Raw genomic sequence first — 20,166 nt, forward strand, 5'->3', positions numbered from 1 at the left:
CTTGTAGATGGCGTTTATTTGGAATTTGGCAACACAGTGGTGGGTGTGCAGGAAGTACAGTAGGCGGCCGAGGACACATCCTGATGGGGCTCCAGTGTTGATTGTTATTATGGAGGAGCTGAAGTTATCTATCTTCACTGATTGCAGTCTGTGGGTCAAAAAGCTATGGTTCCAGTTGCAGAGATGGAGCTGACACTTCGGTCACGGAGTTTTCAGATTGGTCAGGAAGGGATAATTGTGATGAAGGCACAGTTGTAGTCAATGAGCAGGAGTCTGATGAAGGTGTCTTTGTTGTTCTGATGTTCCAGGGATGAGTACAGTGCTAGGGATGTGGTATCCACTGTGGACCTGTTACATAGGTAGGTAAATTGTAGGGGATTGAGGCTGGTTAGGAGACTGGAGTTATTGTGGGTCATGACCAGCCTCTCAAAGCACTTCATGATTACTGAGGTCAGAGCCACTGGGCAGTAATCATTAAGGCACATTGCATGTGCTTTCTTAGGTACCAGGCTGATGGTGGTCTTCTTGAAGCAGGTGGGGACCTTGGCTTGTAGGAGGGAGAGGTTGAAGATGTCGGTGAATACCTCCACCAGTTGGTCCACACAGGAACTGAGTGCTTGGCCAGGGACACCATCCAGGCCTCTCACTTGATGCTTATGGCCCTTCAACCTGCAAGAAACAGAAAATGTGTCAGCAAATGTCCTGACTATGTTTTAATGATATTGTTGACTGCCTGCAGTATGTGCAGGTTGTGAAGAGTAGAATGGTGTTAAATATGTAACAGTGAAATAAAGGACATTAATTTTATGTTTGTGTGCTGCTTCAGAGTGATGCCTTTTGTTGCAATGGGTCAAACCCTGGTTCTGAACCAGAAGCTCCGAGTATGAGTTCTAACTCAGAGCTTGCTGGTCAACAGAAATGATTTTGTAACATGGCCAGTCAGGTTGGGTATCTGCCTGCCACTCCAACCAATGCATACCAATAGTAGTCTGTAAGAATAGGAGAGATTTTTGGTCAGATATTTGGTAGAAACAGTATTGGAGCCACTGGAATTGCTATCCATTGTTCAAGATTACAACATGTGTAATGTGGTCTTCCTGAGTGAACTGCAACTTAGCATCACCATAGATTAACACAACTGTTTGCAAAGTGAATAACTACAGTAATAAATTGAGCATTGGGTCTTAGACAACAGAACACGGAAGAGGCTGGACCAGCCGCTATCTCTGGACGAGCTGACCAAGGCCCACGAGTCCTTTGAAAAGAATAAAACTCCCGGAAGCAACAGCTTACTGGTCAAGCTCTATTCTGCTCTGTGGGACTTGATTGGCAGGACCTGCTGGAGGTGTATGTCAGTATGCTTCTGGCAGGTACCATGAGCGAATCCATGAAGAAAGGCATCATCACCCTCATCTACAAGGGGAAGGGGGAGAGGGAGGAAATCAGAAATTGGAGACCAATCTCACTATTGAATGCGGATTACAAAATCTTGTCCAAGGTCATCGCCAACTGGGTCAGGTCTACTCTGGGATCGGTGATCCACCCTGACCAAACCTGTGCTGTACCGGGCAGGAAGATTGCTGAGAGTCTCGCTCTCTTCAGGGATACGATCGCTTACATGCAGAACAGGGGGTTGGACACCTGCCCCATCAGCCAGGACCAGGAGAAAGCCTTTGACAGGATATCACATACGTATATGAGAGATGTTCTCTCCAAAATGGGCTTTGGGGAGGGAATCCGTAATTGGATCATATTGCTCTACACCAATATTGTCAATGCCGACTCAATCAATGGGTGGGAATCAGATATCTTCCCAGTCAGATCTGGAGTCAGGCAGAGCTGCCCTCTCTCTCCTGCCTTGTTTGTGTGTTGCATAGAGCCATTTGCCGAGTCCATCAGGAAGGATGCGAGCCTGAGAGGGGTGACTATTCCTGGCAGCAGGGGCCTACAGGTTAAGGCTTCTCTATACATGGATGATGTCACTGTTTTCTGCTTGGATCCGCTGTCCATGCACAGACTCATATACATCTGTGACCAGTTCAAATGGGCCTCGGGAGCCAAGGTCAACCGAGGCAAGAGTGAGGACATGCTCTTCGGGACCTGGGCCGACCAACCTGAAGGTGCTGGGTATTTGGTTTGGAGGGGCTGGGGCGTGCGGCAAGTCTTGGGAGGAGCGTATCAGGAAAGTGAGGCAGAAACTGCGCAGATGGAAGTTAAATCTGCATCACAGGTAAAAAGCTGGTCATCAGGTGTGTGGTACTGTAAATGTTGTTATATGTGGCACAGGTCTGGCCTATTCCCAGAAACTGTGCCGTCGCAGTCACCCGGGCCATCTTCCATTTTATATGGAGTTCAAAGATGGCCAGGGTGCAAAGGGGCTTGATGTATAAAGATCTGGGCAACAGGAGAAAAAACACACCCAATGCCACCCTCACCCTGATGGCCACCTTTGTGTGTGACTGCATCAAGCACCAAGTTTCACTACGTACTGAGTTTCTACCTGTTCCTGCTGTTGCGAAGGATGGGGCTGGCCTCACTGCCGCGGAACGCTCCAAGTAGTTGGACCGTTCCGTATCACCTATCCTTTGTGGCGAAATTTATGATGAAAAACACCTTTGACCACAAACCCATCAGGAAGTGGTCAGCACATGGTGTCCTTGAGACCCTTCGGGAAAAGGAGAGGGTGGATCATATCGAGCGGTTCCCTGAGCAGACAGTCAAAGCCATTTGGCAGAATGCCTCATCGCCAGAACTTTCCAACAAGCACCAAGACATGGCTTGGCTGGTGGTGAGAAGGGCTCTGCCTGTGAGATCCTTTATGCACGCCTGGACTCTCTGCCTCACCGCACGCTGCCCTCACACACCTCCTTCTGGAATGTGCCTATGCAAAGGAAGTCTGAAGAAGAATGCAGTGGTGTTTGTCGAGGTTCATCCCGAGCAGCTCCATGACGCGGGACTCCGTACTTTACAGTCTGTTCCCCTGGATGCACACCGAGACGAACATCAACTGTGCCTGGAGGATCATCAACTCGGTAAAAGACGCTCTTTGGTCTGTCCCAAAACCTGTTGATCTTCCAGCTGAAGGAGCTGACCACGACTGAGTATTGTTGACTAGTACATTCCAAAGTCCAGGACTACATGTTGAGGGACATGCTGAAGCTTGGGGCAGCTACCACCACGGCGCGGTGGGGAAAGACCACTGTGCAACGTCAGCTTGCCAAAGAAGAACAGAGGGCCCACTCAGTAAGTGGGCTCTGCTGACGCCTCAGCTAAATATATGGATGATAAACGTACAGACCTGTATATACGAATGATTAATTCCAATCTCTATATGTAAAGAAATGCAAGGTGCGCCTATGAATGGCACCACCAATTGTACAGATCATCAAAATATTTTACGAATAAAATATATTTTTGAAATTTTAAAAAAAATCGAGCACTGGTTGCGATTAGTGGTGCAGTTGGTAGAACATGCCATTTAGATAAACACACTCACTTTCACAGGTCATGTGATATCATTAGACTTTTTCCTGCATTGATGTTAGGCCAACACTCCTGGCACTGATCTCCATCACAATTTGCTCCTACTGCCACTTCAGCATAAATCCTGAGGTTCTCCTCCCCTGCAGCAGATTCATTCTCATCTCCTGTGTCTCTTGCTCCAAAATCTCCAGTGTACAGTCGTGGTGTGGCTTCTTATATGTTCAGCCACAGCCCAAATCATCTCAGCCCAAATGACACATGAAGAAGCTCCCAGCACTCCATGCAGCAAAATGCACCTCCCTTTTAAGAGTTGCAGTCTACTTTAAAGCACTGATAGCCATTTAATATTGAGCCTCCTATAGATGGTTACAGCCAGTGAAAAGCACGACCTGCGCATTTCAATAACTTAAAAGTGTAAGTGATTAATTATCCTATTTACAACCCAATGAATAACAGTCATACCACAATCTGTGTGTGAGATTTTAGGAGTTACCCAATCTTTCCCTCCTCTTATAGTATCTAAATGTTATAAACCATCAATATTACAAATGCAGTATTTGGAATTTAGTCTATGTCTTATAATTGTGGAAGGATTTAACAACCTATATTACTGATTTAAAAATTAGTAAAGGATAATTTCAAAGTCAGTTTTTCTCATTGCATACTGAGCAGTTTAATATTTAGTATAGAAACTGATGTAGTGAAGAACAAATGCAGGCAATGTTTTTTAATTAATACTTCTTCATTTGTTGCAGTGCAGCTAAATCTTTTGGATTAGGAATCTTGTTCAACATGATTGGTGAGATTAGCATCACTGATCTAGGAATGTCTGACACACAGTTCACAGGCCTGTTGCATTTTATGAACTTGTGTTATTTGGCCACTGAATGCTAATGCCTGAGTCTTTTATTTGCTTGAATGTGCACATAATGTTCTACTCAAGCTGCTTTCTCCAGCTCGTTATATCGGCTTCAGCTGTTTTATTCTTTCCCTCAACCCCCCACCGTCTTTAAAACTTTCCTTTTCCTTCTTTCTTCAATTCCCTTTATACAGTATAATTAGAAATACGTGAGCATCCAAGAAATTGTATCTCTATTTACCAATTTGTTTATTTAAAATTCTAAGTATAGTATACAATTATACGAATATATTTTGTTAGCTTTGTTCTTATAAAAGTGAATTCACAATCAAATATCTCCTTTGCTACAATGGATCATTTTTCAGGAAATACTGTCCATAGAACTGACCATCTTGGCACTCCTCAGCACTTCAACTTATAGTATTTTCTCACCCTTATTTCATTTTAAGCAAATATGATACATTATCAGCTTGCCTCTTCAGATTGGTGCAATAAATAATACTTGTAGGTTTTTTTTGTATATGTTCATGGAATGTGTATGTTCCAAACATTTATTGGCCATCTCTAATTGCCCTGAAGAATATGGTGAGTCCTGGTGAGCTGCCTTCCTACATGCTGCAATTTTTGGGGTGTAAGGCTACCCACAGTGCTGTTAGGAAGGAGTTCCAAGCCTTCGAACCAGCGACAATGAATGAACAATGATATCTTTCCAAGTGAGGATGGTATATGACTTGGAGGGGAACTTGCACTCATGCATCTGCTGTCCCTGTGCTTCTAGATGACAGTGGTCATGGGTTTGTCAAGTGTTGTTAGAAATGCCTGCTGAATTAAAGCAATGCATCTTGTAGATAGTGCACAGTGCTGCCAGTATGCATGGTTGGTGAAGAGGTTGACTATTGATAGTGGCAGATGGGATGCCAATCAAGGTGGGCTGTTTGTTCTGGAAGGAATCAAGTTTCTTGAGTATTGTCAGAGCTGCACTCATCCAGGCAAATGATGTGTATTCCATCACAATCCTGAATTGTGCCTAACAGATGGTGGACAGGCTTTGCAGAGACAGAAAGTGAGTTACTTGCTACTGGATTCCTAGCCTTGGATCTGCTCTTACAGCTACAGTATTTATTTGGTTGATATAATTCAGTATCTGATCAATGATAACCTCCAGGATGTTAGCAGAGGGTAATTCAGCAATGATATTGCCATTGAACTTCAAGGGATGATAGTCAGATTGTTCTTACTGGCAATACTCAATGGCACACGTGAGCCACAAATATTACTTGACACTTCTGATCCCAAGTCTGAATGTTGTCCATATCTTGATGTAGGTGGACATGGACTGCTTTTGTATCTGAGATGTAGCGAATGGTGCTCAGCATTGTGCAATCATCAGTGATAATCTCCACTTCTGACCTTATGATAGAGGGAATGTTATTAATAAAGACGTTGAAGATGTATGGGTCTAGGACACAACTATGAGGATCTCCTGCAGTTTAGATCCAACTTGTTTTGTGCCAGGCATAAATTCAATCAGCAGAAAGTTACTCCACCTCCCCCCCCTCCCCCCCCCCCCCCACCGATTCCCATTGACTCTAATTTTGCTAGGGGCCTTGTGCCATATTCGGTCAAATGCTGCTTTGATGTCAAGAGCAGTCAGTTTCACCGCATCTCTGAAGCTTTGCCTTTTTGTTAATATTTGGACCAAAGCTTTCAGCAGCTGAGTGGCTCTAACAGATTCCAAACTGGCTTTCAGTGAGCAGGTTATTCCTTCTCCAAGTACTATTTGACTACACTGTCAATGACTCCATCCTTCAGTTTACTGATGAGCGAGAGTAGGCTGACAGGTGGTAATTAGCTGGGTTGGGTTTGCCCAGGCAATTTCCCACATTGCTGAATAGATGTCATTGTTGCAGTTGTACTGGAATAACTTCAGTGGGAGATTGTTAGTGCTGGAATACAAATATTTAGCACTATTGCTGAAACATTTTCAGGACCCATATCCAGTGCCTTCAACTATTGTTTTATGATGGACAGAATTGAATAAGTTGAAGACTGGCATCTGTGATTATCCACTTGGAACATCTGGCTATAGACAAATACAAATACTTTTGTGTTGTCCTTTGCACTGATGTGCTGTGCTCCCCCATCATTTAAGATGGGGATATCCTCATACTCTAGTGAGTTTTTTAATTGTCCAGCACTATTCATGACTGGATGTGATAGGACAATAGAGCTTAGATCTAATCAACCGGTTGTGAGATCACTCAGCCCCATCTATTGCATGCCGCTCTTACTGTTTGGCTTGCAAATGGTCCTGTGCTATAGCTTCTATGGGGTGATACCTCATTTTTAGGCATATGCGGTGCCACTTCTGGCATGCTCTCCAGCACTCTTCAATGAACCAAGCTTCATTTTGCAGATTGATGGTATTAATAGTGAGGGACATTCTGGGCCATGAAGTTATAGATTGTCAAAGAATTCAAATCTGCTGCTGCTGAATCAATAGTGACTCAAAGTTGTCTAATTTAGAGTTGATAGCTGTATTTAAAGTCCATCCTAGTTAGTTAAAAATCACACAACACCAGGTTATAGTCCAAAAGGTTTATTTGGAAGTACACGCTTTCAGAGTATTGCTCCATTGTCAGGTAGCTGGTGGGGTAGGATCCAACACTGGCACCTCCACATCATCCTATTTAGTACAGCAGTAGTGCCACACAATAGGATTGACGGTATCCTTACTGCGAATACTGCACTTTGTCTTCATGAGGACTTTCGGGAGGTTGTTTTTATTTGCTTGTGGGACTATTACTGATCTTCATGGATGGATGCATCCATAACAGAGAATGTTTTTTTTCCCTTGTTGATTCCAACACCATTTATTGCAGACTCAGGCTAGCAGCTATGTTCTTTAGGACACAAGCAGCTCAATGATACGAATGAGCTACTCTTGGTGATGAACATCGATGTCCCCCACACAGAGTACATTCTGTACTTTGCTATCCTCAGTTCTTCCTTCAAACTGGAGGAATACTAATTCATCTGCCTTGGTAGAGGGCAAGGGGGAGGTAGGTGCTAGTGAGTTGTAGGCTTCCTTGCCCATCTTTGAACTAATGCCACGAGATTTCATGAGGTTTACAGTGAATGTTGAGGATTCCCAAAGCTACTGTTTCCCAGCTGTAATCATAGTGCTGCTACATGAGATGGGTCAGAGATAGTAATGGTGGCGTTTGGGACATTATCTGTAAATATGATTGTGTGTGTGTGTGTGAGAGAGATTATGTCAGACTGCTGCTTGTCCATGGGACAATTGTCTAAATTTTGGACCTGGACAATCCCAGGTATTGTTAAGAAGGACTTTGCAAGATAGACACTGTAGTGTTTGCTGATGTCATTTGTGGTGCCTAGTATGATATCAGATGGTTTATCCAGTTTCATTTGTTTCTTTCAACTTTTCCCAGTTAGATACAACTGAGTATCTTGGAAGGTCATTACAGAAGGCAGTAAATGTTGGCCTAACCAGTCTCACCCACATCCCGCGAAATAATTTTTACAAAGGCCAATGTATGGATGGTAGATTTCTTATCCTAAAAGATATTATTGAACCAGATGGGTTTTTACAACATTGGGTAGCATGGTGGCTCAGTGGTTAGCACTGTTGCCTCCCAGTGCAAGGGAACTTGGTTCAATTCCAGCCTCGGGCAACTGTCTGTGTGGAGTTTGCATATTCTCCCCATGTCTGTGTGGGTTTTCTCTGGGTGCTCTGGTTTCCTCCCACAATCCAAAGATGTGCAGGTTAGGTGAATTGGCCATGTTAAAGGTATGCATTGTGTTCAGGGATGTGTAGGTTAGGGGTAAGTGTAGAGTAGTAGGGGAATGGGTCCGGGTGTGTTACTCTTTCGAGGGTTGGTGTGAACTTGTAGGGCTGAATGGCCTGTTTCCACATTGTAAGGATTCTATGTGACTGCCATTAAATTTATTTCCTAATTGCAGACTTTATTGAATTCAAATTTCATAATCTGTTTAGGTGAGATTCAAACCCATGTCCTCAGAACATTAGCCTGAGGTTCTGGACATTTTCACTTCACTAATATTTATATTTTTAACACAGGGACTGAGTAGCTCTGTTGTCACGGTGGCTAGTCTTCATCGATTCATGTTCTAGTTGAGGTACTCTTGAGATCTGCTTCCTTGCCCTGCCCTGAGAGTGGAAGGCACTGGTTAATTACCACTGGCAAAGCTGCCAAAGAAGCAACCTAGATGAAACATCAGCAGACAATATGTGGTGCAGATATTCATCAGATATCAATATCAAAAATGGTCTGCGGGGGACGGTGGTTCAGTGGTTAGCACTGCTGCCTCACAACACCCAGGACCAAGGTTTGATTCCAGCCTTAGGTGACTGTCCGTGTGGAGTTTGCACATTCTCCCCGTGTCTGTGTGGGTTTCCCCTGGGTGTTCTGGTTTCCTCCCAAAGTCCAAAGATGTGCAGGTCAGGTGAATAGGCCATTGTAAATTGCCCGTAGTGTTAGGTGCGTTAGTCAGAGGAAAATGGGTCTGGGTGGGTTACTCTTTGGAGGATCGGTGTGGACTTGTTGGGCCAAAGGGCCTGTTTCCATACTGTAGGAAATCTAATCTTAAAAATTTAAATTAGAAACAGTGGGCCACCACTAAATGTGGCATATCAAATCATTCACGAAGAATCCTAAAGGCAAGCAGGAAAATGCCAAGTCATAATTATTTTGTTTGGTGCAGTTCAATGCATAATGGGTGACTGTAGATGGATGAAAATTTCACCTACATCACACGATTTCAGGTCTCACTTTAGAGTTTTGAGTTCAATCTAGGCTGGCACTTGCTGGCAGACAAAGACATTGAAGGAATGTATACTGGATCACGGTTGATGGCCACTGGTGCTGATGTTTGGAAGAGACATTAAAATAAAAACTGGTTGGCTTTCTGAATTGAACGTAAAAAGATCCTTGACACTATTTCAAAGATAACCAGCGTATGTTTCCTTTGCTGGCCAAACATTATCCTGGAGTCAACATTACAAAAGGAATATCCTGCCATTACTCTCCGTGGGAATTTGCTGTATCGAAATTGTTGCAACATTTCCCGCATTACAGCACTAAACTTCAATGCAAAGTGGTTGTATCAGAGGTTGTTAAAGGTTCTGAATAAATAAAAGTATTTCGTTTCCGTATCTCCCCCTCCCCCATATTACCAACCTATTGTGGCTCGACTTGAAAAGTTCCGATGAATATTCATTACCTGTGCATGAACGCCTCTAGTATTCTGCTTGCAACAATTAGACTGGCTGATCAGACTTTAATAGATTACTACAAGTAGTCAACAATAATGCAGTGGTTTCTGTTGGAAATAGTGACCGTTAGTTGCCTCAATGAAAATTGCAAAATAAAACAATTACAACGTCCAAGGGCATGATCTAGATGACTGGATTGCTGGTTCGCGTTTGAAATACCTGTACAGTAGAGTTTTGAGAAGCTCGTGTTCTACTGAAGTTAGACAAGTTTGAGCAGCGCCTGCAGTAGATACCAGAGACCGAGGTTGAACTGGGGTGGGGTAGAGAAACGAACGCTCTCGGCTGGGGTCAGGTTACTTGCGGCGAGCTACTGATGGTGGTTGGGAGGGGCGAAGTGAGGCGAGGCATCACCGTCACTTTATAATCTCATCTTCAACGCAAGGCGGCTACTCAGAATAACAGCCCGAGATCAGACAAAACATTAGTAGGCACTTTCTGAGAGATCAGGAGGCATTTCCGATATGGCGGCCCCGGAGCGATGGCTTCTTATCTACCTGTCCTTGCTTTCTCTCAACAAATGGACTTCAGCTTTTAACTTGGATACCGAAAACGTTATTAAGAAAACTGGAAAGCCGTCAAGTTTGTTTGGGTTTTCTCTTGCTATGCACTGGCAGCGAAAGCCAAGAGATCAAAAAATGTAAGTATGTGTAGGTTTGATTTACTTTAAGAGAAGGCTCTATTGTCAGGCTGGAAGAACGGTACAGAAAGTTCCTCTGTGTGTTATGGTTTGACCGGGGAGAACACTTCACCTCAACTGAGTCCAAAACAGCTTTAGCGAACTTTTACATTAAACTTTGTGCGAAATGTTCCCGAGCTCCCTGCAGCAACCACTTTTCCGCCTGTGGCTGCCCTACCTGTTCACACTGAAGCTCAGAAACAGCGGCTGACGCAGAATGGTCGTCTGTGTCCCCCTCCACCGGGAACAACTTCACAGGCGACCCCTCATCCGGGTGGGGTGGAGGTGAACCCCATGGCCACTTCACTGCTCTCTGTTTCCCAACTGGTTTATGCCAGGGCCCCTTCTTAAGTGTTGATTCCAAAGTTTTTTTTCAATTGAGGGCAATCCTATGGGAATCTGAAGTGAAGGGGATTGTTTGGACTGAGCAGTGTGTGCCTTCCCGGTCAGTGGTCGTTTCAGGGATCATTGATGTTTAGGGCAGTGTTGAAGTTTTATCGGCTCCGTTTCGTTCTCCAGGGAACCTGATTGCAATCTGCCAGGGTCACATTACAGCCCCGAGTTGATCCCAATTGTCTTCAGTGAAAGGAATCCGAGCTTTATTAGCCGGTCCTTTAACCAAAGTGTAGAAGCAGGTTGTTTTCTGAGCAAATCTGATAGGGTTTTCCTTTCTTCCAAAACAAAAGGTTTGCAGTTGTTGCAATCTATTTTAATCATTCGGACCGAAAAATGCGGCGATTGTTTGTGATCCCGAGTTTGGGTCAACACCGTGGTGTACAAACTTTGGGAATGTGTTGGCTGTTGGGGGTTGGGGTGGTGGTGGTGGGGGTGGGGGAAGTGAGAGCTGCCTGGTTGAGAGTGCCATTGGCTGGGCGCTCCGGCTCCTCCCCTGCACAGACGCCGCTGCCGGGCCCTGGTTGCTATGGTGCAGAGAAATCCCGGAGCCTCACTCAGTGCAACAGGCTCCATATGGGGGCGGGGGACCCAACCGAAATTAAAAAAAACACACACTGAATGCTATCTCTTTCCTTTTGGAATGAAAGACCCTCTGACAAACAGCATACATTTAAAACCGAATGTCAGAATGTCATCGGCAAATAACCTTCACTTCAGACCAAGTAGCTCATCATCGACAAACCCAGTCTTTTTTTTATTTTCAGGAAATGCATACAATCTCCCCCCCCCCCCCCCCAGATTTTCTTTTTACTGTAATTGAACATATTTTAGGTGTGGAGCCGCATGCAGTTGGGTGTCGTCTTGTATCTGATGTAATTGGAGTTGATTCATTTTCACAAGGACAGCGAGTTGCATTTATGTACTGCCATGAGGTAGAAAGTATTCCAAAGTGATTCGAAGGTAAAAGGGGAAAGGAACAACAATAAAGATCTTTAAAGGAGCATTTTGAAAATGGGCGAGGAGATAACAAGGCTCGGACGTGACGGTTAGGGAAAACGTTCCAGAATAATCAAAACATCAGAAGTCCCAGGTCGGTTAGAGCGAATACAATTCAGACCAGAATCTGAAAAGTGATGGATGCGTGTTTGCAATATAAGGTTGGAGGAGGTTTCGGAATGGGGAATATCGAAGTTTTGGAAGGACTTAAAAGAACAGTGTAGGTTTTGAATGCATGGTATTGTGAAACTAAGAGCCCACTGGAAGCACAAGGACATTGGAACAAATTATTGCAATGCTGGGATCTGTACTGAAAGCAACAAATGGTGGGGATCACTGCGGGTCAGACAGCACCCATGAAGGGGGGGGGGGGGGAGCTTTCTTTCGATGATTACTGTCTAACTCGCTGTGATTTCGAGCATTGTTTGTTTTCAGAAAGGATTGAACTCGGTGAGATAAAATTAAGGTTTCCAACTCTAGTTTCTAAGCACAACGCAACATAGCAAGCTGTTTTAGTGAAGAGTGGGATGAGTGTTTGTGCAGCTGAAGGTAAAATTCACACAACATCAGGTTATCGTCCATCGCTGAAGAATGAACAATTTTTCAGTGGTGGAAATAGCTTCACTGGCTACACCACCCAGATTTGACACCCTCCTGCTCCGTTAGCGTGATCAAACCAGATTAAACGTGCATCTAGATATTATCCGTGTCTCCTTGATATCCCTCAGAGCAATGGGCATGTATGATTTCGTCAGGGGATGCCGAGGTTTTGGTGTTCTGACAATATTGCTTCTGTTCTGTCATTCGTGACTTAATGTCAAGTTGCTTAGTATCTCAAATGTAGCCAGGTGATGGAAAGAAAGTAGTCAACCTCAGTTGGCATGTAGACATTTTACTTGATGTTGACAAGGAAAACTTTGTTGGTATCTGAATCTGGGGCTAAGACTGGGAACTTTGGGCACTCCCAAGGTAACCACATTAGGGTGTGGTTTGAAATCAGTGAAGATGTCTTGACTTTGGAAAGTAATTGAGGAGCACAGCTTGATTTAAATACTGAGGTCTTGTCGTTGTTGTAACTAGGGTGGTCTTGATGTAGTGCACAGAGCAGAAACAGAATGGTGGTATTTGAGTAGGAAAGAAAGACACAGCTAGATAACAATATGTGGAGGGTATTTGGGTGACAGAGCTATGATGGTAATCGGAGAACTTTAAGAAGTGAGGGTGAAGTATAAAGGAGCAGTCTATGCAAGGGGTTTCCTAATGATGTGAAAAAACATTAAGTTAAGGAGATGTAGTTGATAGAGTTGGGTAGGAGGGGGAGTGTGGCACAAAAGTGGGTCTGTTAAAGTTCGAATTGGGGCTTGGAAAATGTCCAAACTTGGAAAGAGGAGGTTGAAATGGATGAGGAACTACTCTTCATCTTTAGGAAGAAAGGTTCTAGAAACTCATCTGGTTGGTCTGCATTTGGTTGATCATGGGAATTGAAACATTGCTTAGCTCTTAAACCTATTGTTGGTGTTATTTTGTGAGGCAGAAAAATAATTATATATTTTAAAATCATCTGAGTGACCTGAATAGCAATCACTGCACAGTTGGCAAGACCCTCAGCCTAGGATTTTCTTTGCTAAACTATTCAGTCTTAGCCTCATTTTCTAATTTTAGGCAATCTTTCAAATCCACCTCCTAGAACTGATGACTGATAATTAAACATCTTATTATTTGGCTGTGTCAAATTTGTTTCATAACATCCCTGTGAAGCACCTTGGGATGTTTTACTGTGGTAAAGGGTCTATATAAATACATGTCAATGTATGAATCTCTGCATCTAAGGTGAAAATTAAGACCATAAAATATTGTAGAGTCATAGAGACGTACAGCACGGAAACAGAAAATTCTGGAGAAACTCCTCAGTCTGATAAGATCTGTGGAGAGAAAAATATATTTAAGCTGGTGTGTAGTCAAGGAAGCTGAAAAATGTGTTGCTGGAAAAGCTCAGCAGGTCAGGCAGCATCCAAGGAGCAGGAGAATCGATGTTTCAGGCATAAGCCCTTCTTCAGGAATGAAGAGGGTGTGCCAAGCAGGCTAAGATAAAAGGTAGCGAAGAGAGACTTGGGGGAGGGACATTGGGAATGCAATAGGTGGAAGGAGGTTAAGGTGAGGGCGATAGACCGAAGAGGGGGTGGGGGCAGAGAGGTCGGGAAGACGATTGCAGGTCAAGAAGGCGGTGCTGAGCCCAAGGGTTGGGACTGAGATAAGGTGGGGGGGGAGGGGAAATGAGAAAGCTGGAGAAATCTGCATTCATCCCTTGTGGTTGGAGGGTTCCTAGGCGGAAGATGAGGCATTCTTCCTCCAGGCGTCATGTTGCCATGGTCTGGTGATGGAGGAGGCCAAGGGATTGGGGGGGGGGGGGGGGAGTTAAAGTGTTCAGCCACTGGGCGGTTGGGTTGGTTGGTGCGGGTGTCCCAGAGGTGTTCTCTAAAACGTTCCGCAAGTAGGCGGCCTGTAACCCCAATATAGAGGAGGCCACATCGGGTGCAGCGGATGCGGTAAATGATGTGTGTGGAGGTGCAGGTAAATTTGTGGTGGATATGGAAGGATCCCTTGGGGCCTTGGAGGGAAGTGAGGGAGGAGGTGTGGGCGCAAGTTTTGCATTTCTTGCGGTTGCAGGGGAAGTTGCTGGGAGTGGAGGTTGGGTTGGTGGGGGTGGGGACCTGACGAGGGAGTCGCGGAGGGAGTGGTCTTTCCAGAACGCTGATAGGGGAGGGGAAGTAAATATATTCTTGGTGGTGGGGTCTGTTTGGAGGTGGCAGAAATGATGAAGGATGATACGATGTATCTGGAGGTTGGTGGGGTGGTAAGTGAGGACCAGTGGAGTTCTGTCCTGGTGGCGATTGGAGGGGCGGGGTTCAAGGGCGGAGGAGTGGGAAGTGGAGGAGATGCGGTGGAGAGCATCGTCAACCACATCTGAGGGGAAATTGCGGTCCCTCAGCAATAGCTTGCTCCCTCGTTGGTTCTATTACATATTGCTGAAGAAAACCAGAGTTGAAAAATGTGGTGCTGGAAAAACACAGCAGGCGTTGCCTGAAACGTCGATTCTCCTGCTCCTCGGATGCTGCCTGGCCTGCTGTGTTCCAGCACCACATTTTTCAACTCTGGTCTCCAGCATCTGCAGTCCTCACTTTTCTCCTTGCTGAAGAAAATTATCATGGATACATTCAACAAATTCCTTCTCAAGGCTGCCCTGACTGAGCTGGTTCAACCTATAGATTAAAATCCCCTAGGATAATTGCCATGCCATTTTTACAGGCATTAGTTATTTCTTTGTTTATTGCCTGCCTCAATGTGATGCTATTATTTGGTGGCCTATAGACTACGCCCATCAGTGACTTTTTCTTCTTAGAATTTCTAATTTCATTCCAAATGGATTCAACTTTATTCTCCATAGAACCTATATCATCTCTCAGCACCACCCTGATGTTGTCCTTGAATACTAAAGCTACACCACCTTCCTTACTTTCCTGTCTGTCCTTCCAAATAGTCAGAAGACCCTTGGATATTTAACTCCCAGTCATGACCATCCTGTAACCATGTCTCCGTAGTAGCTACCAAATAAAATTCATTTGTGACGATTTGTGCCATTAACTCATCAACCTTGTTACGAATGCTATATACATTCAGGTAAAGTGCCTTTATGCTAGCTTTCTTATCCTCATGATTTCCAACATCTCTAACATCTTCTGAATTATCTTTCATTTTTACCTCTTTCATTGCCTGACTTGAACATAAACCCTCCTGCACAAATGCTAACCTGCTGCTTACCTTTTTATTTACAATCATGCTTCCTGTCTTTTTCCCTTTCCCTTCACCCAACTCACTAAAGTCCTAGTGATCACCCTATTTATCCTCTTCGCTAGAACACTGGTTCCAGATCATTTCAGGTGGAGACTGATCCATTGTTACAGATCCCACTGGTTCCAAAACTGATTCCAATGCCACATGAAGTGGGAACCCCTCTTTCCCACACCATTCCCTTAGCCACATATTTACCTCTCTAATTTTCTTATCCCTAGGCCAATTTGGCATGTGGCTTGGGCAGTAATCCACAGATTTTGACCCTCGAGGACCTGTTCATTAATTTTATTCCCAGTGCTTGATAATCCCCGAACAGGCCCTCCATCCTAACCTTGCCTATGTTGTTTGTCCCAACGTGGACCACAACAATGGATCGTCCCCCTCCCGCTCCAATATACATTCAAACTGGTCAGAGATGTTCTGTACCTTGGCATTGGGCAGGCAACGCACCATAAGTTCCATTTGCTGAACACAAGAAGATGAAGTGGTTGCTCAGGGCTGTCATTTCAACTCAGGCATGGTTGTAGGAGTTTCTCAGGTTGTAGTTTAGATTTCATTATCATCAGTTGTTTCTTCAATGAATCTGCCTCCAATATAACTTTAGAAATATGGAGTTCAGTTACATTCACAGCATGGCATATAATGAAGCAGTCTGTGTCTGCACCAGTAAAACCAGGACACCGTTCAAATATGGGTGATAATTGGTGATCTTTATGCCATATTCATGTCAGACAATGACCATTTCAAACAAAAGGGAATCCAACCAACATCTCATGATATTTAATCTATTTTGATTGCTAAACACCCACCACTAATATATTGGGAGTCTTTATTGGCTGCAAAAATAACTGGGACCATATGTTAGGAGAAGATCTGCAATTGGTTTGCCACATAGAGTGAGTTCTCAAAGTCTTTCCAATAGCTGCAAAGCACAAGTCATGAGTGTGTTAGAATAGCCCCACTTGGCTGGACAGATGTTATTTCAACAATACTCAACACCATTCAGGCCAAGCTACTGACTTGATTGGCATTCACCCAGTGGATTAAACATTCATTCCTTCCATCATTGGTACACTGTGCAGCTACAAGATGCACTCCTCCACACTAACTCTCCAAAACTTTAAGGCAATGATAACATCTCCTAAACCTGTGACCTCAGCCACTTCGATGGATTAGGACAACAAATATATGGAGACACCACTGTGTAGATGTGACCTTTAAGGAGGCACAGCACCTTGACTTAGAAATGTATTGCTGTTCATTCATTGCTGGCTCAAAAGGCTGGAACTTCCTTTAAAGCAGCACTGAGAGTTACCTATATCACATGGACTGGAGAGGCTCAATGTGTGGCTAACCAGCACCTTCCTGAGGGCAGTCAGGAATGGGTAATAAATTCTGGCTTTGTCTTCCTCGTTAGCAAGAACAATATTTGGATTGAGGCAAGAATTGTCAGTTGGGAAGCGGGCAAAGACTAATTTTGCTTGTTTTTACTCTGAGTTTTGGCTAAGTTTTCTTTATTCTTTCATGGGATGTGGGTCTTATGGGCAAGGCCAGCATTTTGTTACTTATCCCTAAATAACCTTGAACTGAGTACCTGTAGCTCATTGGGCCATTTCAGAGGGCAGTTAAGAGTCAGCCACATTACTATGGGTCTGGCGTCATGTGTGCTAGATTTACTGCACTAAAGGTCATTAGAGTGCAGGTCTTTCCAACAATCAATATTGTCATGGTCTCAATTATGGAGAGTAGCTTTTATTATTCATTAAATTTTCACCAGCGGCTGCTGTGGCATTTAAACCCATGCCCCCAAGGTATCAGTCTGCGGCATGTGGATTACTGGTCTAGTGACAGTACCACTATGCTATTGTCTTCCCCAAATTGTTGATGGGGTCTAAAGTTTTTAGAATATTAAATAAAGATTGAGTAATTTTGTTATGTAACTTGGGCTGAATTCAAAATTTGATATGAGAAAAGTTGACTTGCCTCCGTGATACTATTTTCAGCAAAGTTAGTCACAGTATCTTTGACTTATCAAAAATTGACGAATTGATCAGTTTTGTACAGTGGTTGTGTGTAGCCCACCCCAATTAAATTTCTCCTGTACTTGGAAAGTAATCATGCAGGTTTCTTAACCTTGAATGAAATTGAATTCTGATCTTGCATAAGTATGATTAAACCTCCCCTTCCCACATACTCCACCCACATACTTTAGATTCAAACCAAAACCTCTGCTGGAAGGTCAGGGTCTTTTGATTGGCTTTGCTGAATTTTAAGTCAGGCAGAGCAGTATGCTTTGTTTGGATAAAATCAAGATGATTACCTCTCTTTAAATGGCTGCAGCCCTTGTAGTACTTGTCCATTAACAATGCCTTTAAATATCTTGATTGTTTTCCCTTTCAAATCTCAAAGTTTAGTGATTATTCCAATAGTACAAAGAGATTAGTTGGATAAGCAATTAACTTTCATAACTAGCTAACTGTGAAATTATTGGTTACAAAACTTCAATTGTGCAATTGTTTTCTGGATGTTGCTGACATTACAGTTCTTGAACATAATTGGATATGCTTCTTGAGAATTGTTTTTGTAGACTGTTTGTTACTAATGAGTAGTGGTGAACTGTTAGCTGTTAATATCCATATAGGCATGTGAGAGAATGGCCCCCAGGCCAAATATGTGGCAGAAAAGACCCTTTACCAGCTTGCTGTCACAGAACAACGTTGTCCCCTGACTATCAAGATCCATGGTGAGCCACTGGACAGAAAGTCTCGAGCTGTAGGTAAGGAGAGACATTGAGTTTTCTCATTGCCACCTCCAGTGTGCTAGTGCAGCCTTCCTCCATTTGAGGAAGAGTGTTTAATGACAAAGACTTCCAAACTCAGCACCAAATTCATGGTTCACAGAGTGGCCTTGATATGTGTCTTTCTGTATGATCATTTCTCTGATGCAATGTATGGCAGTCAAGAACTCTCACCAGCAATTTCCCTTGCAAAATCCTGAAAGATGCTCAAATATCAGTGTCTTCTGTGAAGCCAATTTTAAGGCACTGGTTACTGTTAATTGGCTACATTGAGTGAGATACATTGATGCCTGAAACAAGACTTTGAAAACAAGCTCCATATTGGGGGTTTCATCACAGCAAGGGGTTAGTAGATGGTAAACAAAACACTTTAACGACATCCTCAAAACCTACATGAAAATAGGCAACATTCCCATTGACTTGTGAGAATCTCTGACCCCAAAGTCATAGCTCAAAATCATACAATTACAGAACTCTTACAGTGTGCAAGCAGGTGATTCAGCCCATTGAGTCCACACTGACCCTCTGAAGAGCATCCCACCAAGCTTCACACAATACTCTATCCCTGTAACCCTGCATTTCCTATGGCTGATCCACCTACACCACACATCCCTGGATACTATTGGCAATTTAGCATGGCCAATCCACCTAACCTGTACCTCTATGGCCTTTGTGTGGAGCCGCAGGAGATGAAGGAGTTACTAAATGAGAATTTTGCATCAGTGTTTACTGTGGAAAAGGAAGTGGAAGAATGTAGGGAAATGGTGATGTCTTGAAAAATGTCCATATTACAGAGGAGGAAGTGCTGGATGTCTTGAAATGCACAAAGATGGATAAATCCCCAGGACCTGATCAGGTGTACCCTCAAACTCTGTGAGAAGCTAGAGAAGTGATTGCTGGGCCTCTTGCTGAGATATTTGTATCATCGATAGTCACAGGCGAGGTGTTGGAAGACTGGAGGTTGGCAAACGTGGTACTGTTTAGGAAAGGTGGTAAGGATAAGCCAGGGAACCATCAACTGGTCAGTCTGACATCAATGGTGGGCAAGTTGTTGGAGGGAATCCTGATGGACTGGATTTACACGTATTTGGAAAGCCAAGTACTGGTTAGGGCTTTGTGCGTGGGAAATCATGTCTCACAAACTTGACTAAGTTTTTTTTTGAAGAAGTAACAAAGAAGATTGACGAGGGCAGAGCAGTAGATGTGATCAATATGGACTTCAGTAAGGCGTTCGACAAGGTTCCCCATGGGAGACTGGTTAGCAAGGTTAGATCTCATGGAATACAGGGAGAACTAGCCATTTGGATACAGAACTGGCTCAAAGGTAGAAGGCAGAGGGTGGTGGTGGAGGGTTGTTTTTCAGACTAGAGGCCTGTGACCAGTGGAGTGCCACAAGGATCGGTGCTGGGTCCTCTACTTTTCGTCATTTATATAAATGATTTGGATTGAGCATAAGAGGTATAGTTAGTAAGTTTGCAGATGACACCAAAATTAAAGATTTAGTGGACAGCGAAAAGGGTTACCTCAGATGACAATAGGACATTGATCAGATGGGCCAAAGGGTCGAGGAATTTAATTTAGATAAATGTGAGATGCTGCATTTTGGGAAGGTAGACAGGGTAGTGAAGAAGGCATTTGATATGCTTTCCTTTATTGGTCAGAGTGTTGAGTACAGGAGTTGGGAGGTCACATAGTGGCTGTACAGGACATTGTTAGGCCACTGTTGGAATACTGCATGCAATTCTGGTCTCCTTCCTATCAGAAAGATGTTGTGAAACTTGAAAGGT

The 20,166-nt window shown here is 43.8% G+C and overlaps 1 protein-coding gene across 1 annotated transcript in view; it reads left to right on the forward strand.

Annotated features, from left to right (window-relative positions):
• The first annotated feature begins 9,968 nt into the window (after positions 1-9,968).
• LOC132817116 (integrin alpha-6-like) overlaps positions 9,969-20,166 on the forward strand; it is a 92,139-nt gene continuing 81,941 nt past the window's right edge. Inside the window, exon 1 of the mRNA XM_060827296.1 lies at positions 9,969-10,299. Within this exon, the coding sequence (XP_060683279.1) occupies positions 10,124-10,299 (176 nt within the window). The 5' untranslated portion in view covers positions 9,969-10,123. The remainder of the gene's footprint in view (positions 10,300-20,166) is intronic.

The sequence above is a fragment of the Hemiscyllium ocellatum genome, chromosome 7, assembly GCF_020745735.1.
Source record: "Hemiscyllium ocellatum isolate sHemOce1 chromosome 7, sHemOce1.pat.X.cur, whole genome shotgun sequence".
NCBI lineage: Eukaryota > Metazoa > Chordata > Chondrichthyes > Orectolobiformes > Hemiscylliidae > Hemiscyllium > Hemiscyllium ocellatum.